The 5,032-nt window shown below is 34.9% G+C and overlaps 1 protein-coding gene across 1 annotated transcript; it reads right to left on the bottom strand.

Annotated features, from left to right (window-relative positions):
• Positions 1–748: 748 nt before the first annotated feature.
• On the bottom strand, positions 749–2,321 carry LOC139776129 (uncharacterized). The gene is made up of 4 exons (XM_071712618.1): positions 2,221–2,321; positions 1,479–1,737; positions 1,174–1,368; positions 749–1,090 (listed from the first exon to the last, which is right to left on the bottom strand). The coding sequence occupies exons 1-4, from the start codon at positions 2,319–2,321 to the stop codon at positions 749–751; spliced, it is 897 nt and encodes a 298-aa protein (XP_071568719.1).
• Between the last annotated feature and the right edge of the window lie 2,711 nt (positions 2,322–5,032).

Here is a 5,032-nt window from a genome sequence, read left to right as displayed (position 1 = left end):
TGGCGGGGTGGGTGCGGGGGAGGGGGGGCCGAAAGCCCCCCCCTCGCACCCTCCCGTGTGTGTGTGTGTATGCATATACATCTACAATTTAATATAGTCAGGATAAACTAATAAAATCTATTAATTTATCCTGACTATCCTGACTATATTAAATTGTAGATGTTATATACATACACACACACACGCGCGCGGGGGGTGCAAGGGGGGCCTTCGGCCTCCCCTCCCGCACCCATCTCCGCCGGTAGGCAGCGTGGAACTCGCTTTATAACTTAAAGTACATGCTAAATTGTAAAGTGAAATTATAAAGCACATGCATGGAGAGGTGCAAGGAGGCTTACATGCGTGAGCGCATGTGAGCAGGAGGACATTTACTGAAAAGGAAAATTAAGAACAGAAAAGGAAATAAAATATTTATAATTGTATTTTCTTTTTTTCTATTACTTTTGATAACTTGTACAAAATTAACAATAAGTCTAGATCTTCTTTATTTAACTCTATCTCTTTCCAAATTTTTTTAAATTCATTTTCTTTTGCTTTTAGAACATCACGTTCTGATCTCGCCCAGAATTTAGCAAGGTTGAACATACTTCTTATAGTTTTCTGATGTTCAGTAAGGTAAGCTGTAAGTAATACTGAATTTTAAAAAGAGTTACGCCTAGCATATATGTGCACGCATTTGTAGTATGCATTTTTGAAAGTACGTTATGATGATATAAACGTGTATTGAATACCAGATAACATAATATTTCTAAGTTGTACCTAAAAATTTCACAATCGTCGAATGTTTCTTTAGATTTTCCTTCAGTTCGCGATTATGTCTTTCTGTCACATTATTCGTTCTATATTTTTCTCCATAGACACAGAAGGAATTGGGCTTGAAACTATTTATCCATGTCTCCTTATAATACTGGATAAATGGTTTCAAATTCTTGCAATCATGAAAAATGATGCCGTGTATTAATTGAAAGCCTTCTTCTATATATGTCTCTGGTAAGAAAGCTAGACATTTTAATAGTTTTATTAGACCCCAGCCTAATTCTTTTTCCTTTCCTTTAATAATGCCGCATTTGTCAGCTTTACGTACCAATGCCTGTAATGAGAAACCCACCAATAAGGATTGATGGAATTGATGTGCATTACATGTTTATTATTATGTATATTATTTTTTAATACCTGGCTATAATGAAAGAAGCAGCCAATGATTTTAGCGCAGGGAAAAACTACCTGTAACGCTTTGCGTTCTGCTCTCTCAAAATCGGATATTATTGTTACAGGTTTTATATTAACAGTATTTGTTATTTGTTTTAAGATTTCTATGTAATCTTCGGTATTTTTGTTTTTCATTATTGCATACACAATTGGAAATGTCTGAAATTGTAGAACAATTAAATTTACTTATACACTTACATGTAATATAGAGTGCCTTTTGCAATTTAATAAACTAATTGATGACTGAATTAATGAATTATTTTACTTACTCTATTATTATATCTAATTAAGATTGTCCATAATTGACAATTCTTGTTTTTCAGTTGGGGTACCGTTGCGAATGTCCCATCCACAAACATTGTAAGTGGTTCATTAATTTTATTCATAATTGACTCCGTCAAAAATTTATCAATAAAAATTACTGCTTTTGTGTCATTATTTTTTATGACACATTCAACATTGAATGAACTTTCTTCATCTAACGCAAGTAATTGCTTCCATTTTTGTGTTTTTAGACAATCTTGTAAGCTGTGCAGATTTTTTGGTATGTGTTCAATATTTTTTTTCTTATGTCGCTCGATGGATTTCTCAATATTTGCAATATTTGTTAAGTTTAACATATGGTCATGTCTATGTGTGTAAATGCACAAATAACGAATTATAAATAGTAATTAGTAATTATCTTTATAATAGCATTTATTATCTTCTACTTCATTGCCTTTTACTTACTTAGAAACAATTTTCTTTTTAATTATTTTTGTTGTGTCGAAAGGTTCTGAGGCTTTAATTTCTTTTTTAAGTTCAATGAGTTTATATGTAGGTTTTTCGTGCCCTTTATGACTTCCGCTTGCTATATATTTATTATTTTTTATTTGTAAACGTGCTCTGCATTGCACGTCTTTCTTTTTACGAAAACTATATTCGTAATACCTGTAAGAAAATTGTTTATAGTTAAATGGTCACATCAATAGTTTAGATGAATTCTCAAAAATGAATATTTGAGGCACTTACATTGTATCTTTGTAGGTGCTGTTGTGATGGAAATGGTATCCTTCATACTCTAATTTTGGCTGTTGAATTCTTATGGGATTATATTTTCTTTTTTCTGCCATGTCGAAAAGTGCAGTGGTTATAGGTTATTATTAACAATTGGAAAAGAATGGTAGTCGAGAAAAACAAAAACGTAACAGTGATACACATACATGGTGACCAAGAAAAAAAGACTTTCCCGATTTTAGTTTTAGTTTTCATAAAAAGAAAGACGTGCAATGCAGAGCATGTTTACAAATAAAAAATAAATATATAGCAAATGGAAGTCACGAAGGGCACGAAAAATCTATACATATAATATAAGCTTGTTGAACTTAAAAAAGAAATTATAATAAAAGCTTTCGACACAAGAATAATTAAAAAGACAATTTCTAGGTATTAAGTAAAAAGCGATGAAGTAGAAGATAATAAATGTTATTATAAATATAACTAATTACTATTTATAATTTGTTATTTGTGCATTTACACATAGACATGACCATATGTTGGACTTAACAAATATTGAGAAATCCATCGAGCGACATAAGAAAAAAAGTATTGGACACATACCAAAAAATCTGCACAGCTTTATAAGATTGTTTAAAAACACAAAAATGGAATTACTTGCGTCAGATGAAGAAAGAAATTCTCTTAATGTTGAATTTGTCATAAAATATAATGACATAAAAGCAGTTATTTTTATTGATAAATTTGCGACGGACTCAATCATGAATAAAATTCATGAACCACTTACAATCTTTGTGGATGGGACATTTGCAACGGTACCCCAACTAAAAAACAATAATTGTCAATTATGGACAATTCTAATTATATATAATAATAGAGTAAGTAAAGCAATTCATTAATTCAGTCATCAATTAGTTTATTACATTGCAAAGGCACTCTATATTACATGTAAATGTATAAATAAATTTAATTGTTTTACAATTTCAGACATTTCCGATTGTGTATACAATAATGGAAAATTGAAATACTGAAGATTACATAGAAGTCGTAAACCAATTACAAATACTGTCCTTTCATTATCACGCATTTGTCAAAAAGGTTTGATTATTTTTTATTCGTGTGCATATATTTTGAAAAAGGCTTCCTCTAACTAACAGATTACTACTTGCGCAGTGTTAATAATCTATAAAAATTAAATTGTATCGCCTAGGGATTTTCTTTAGTACCAACATTATCCCCTCTACTTTTATGGAAAATGTCGTGTAACCGGAAGACCTTACATAGCGTCGCTACCGACGCGTCATTTACCGACCTTGATAGAAGGAGAAGGAGAGAAAGCGACGAGGAAGGGAGTAGATTAAGGGTGAAGATGAACGAGGATAAATTGGTGGATACGAGGAGGGTAAGAGAGAGAGAGGAGAAGGAAAGGAGAAAGGAGAGGAGAGAGGAGAAATGTAGGAGTTTGAAGGGGACGGAGGAGAGTCTGTTCGGAAGGGTTAAAGGTAAAGGCGGAGGTGAAAGAGGTAAGCGAGAAGAGAGAAGAAATGGAGGAGTTAGAAGGGGACGGAGGAGGACGAGATTACGGAAAGGATGGAGGAGAGTCTGTTTGGAAGGGTTAAAGGTAAAGGCGGAGGTGAAAGAGAGTGAAGGTGGAATAAGGAGGAAAGGCGGCGAGCGAGAGGATGGAAAGAGACGGAAGGAAAAGAGAAGAGCAGTGGCAGAAAGGAAGGAAGTAAAGAGGTGGCTGAAGCAAGGGAGGCGGAAGGAGACGGCCGGATGGAAGACGAAGGGAGGGGAAATGAAATATAAGGTTGCAAGGGAAGATGATGTTATAACACAGTTTATTTTCAGAGAGAAGGTGGAATAAGGAGTGAAGGCGGCGAGCGAGAGGAGGGAGAGAGACGGAAGGAAAGGGGAAGAGCATTGGCAGAAAGAAGGGTAGCAAAGAGGTGGTTGAAGTAAGGGAGGCGGAAGGAGATGGACGGATGGAAGACGAAGGGAGGTGAAATGAAATGTAAGGTCGCAAAGGAGGGGAAAGGAATTGTAAGGTCGTGTGGAGAAGGAGATCACGAGAAGGATGGAGGAGAAACGGACGAGGACGAAGTTCAGGGGAAGAAAGGAGGAGAGAAGGTAGAATAAAATAGAGGGGTGTGGTGAGCGTAAGGAGGGTGAGAGACGGAGGGAAAGGAGAGCAGTGGTGGATAGGAGGGAAGCGGAGAGGTGGCTGAGAGAAACGGACGAGGACAGGGAACAGTTGAGACAGGAAGGAGGAAGGCGAAGGTACGCGGAACCGGAGGAAGCAGAAGAAGATAAACAGAGGGATGAAGGAAGAAGGGGGAGGGAGAGGGAAATAGAATAAATTGTAAGGTCGCATATGGCCAGGGCGTGTAAAGGAGTGATTTGTAAGAGGTTTGGGTACGTTCCTAATAAAAAAACGCCTTGTAAACCCTACGGGGATACACAATAAATCTACATACATGCATTAATATCAATTAATTTCTTTAAACTTGCAATTTAATATTTTATTTTATAAACTATAATATAAATTTATTATATTAATGTTAGAAAATTTTTCTTCCTTAAATAAATTTACAATTTATTACTTTAATCAAACATAACATTTTATTTTTTTACAAACCACTATGAATAAATGACTATTCTTTACTAATCACAAAGATATTGGTATTCTTTATTTTATTTTCGCTATCTGAGCCGGAATAATCGGATCTTCTATAAGAATAATTATCCGCCTTGAATTAGGTTCTTGTAATCCCCTTATTAATACCCATGTGCGAATTTCATAAAGGCTCAGTGCTGGCTTGGTACT

This window comes from Temnothorax nylanderi, unplaced genomic scaffold (genome assembly GCF_030848795.1).
Source record: "Temnothorax nylanderi isolate EJ_2023f unplaced genomic scaffold, tnyl_v1.0 TNYL_tig0112_pilon, whole genome shotgun sequence".
Lineage (NCBI taxonomy): Eukaryota > Metazoa > Arthropoda > Insecta > Hymenoptera > Formicidae > Temnothorax > Temnothorax nylanderi.
The sequence above is the reverse complement of the archived record's forward strand: the minus strand, read 5'-3'. Positions and strand labels throughout refer to the sequence as shown.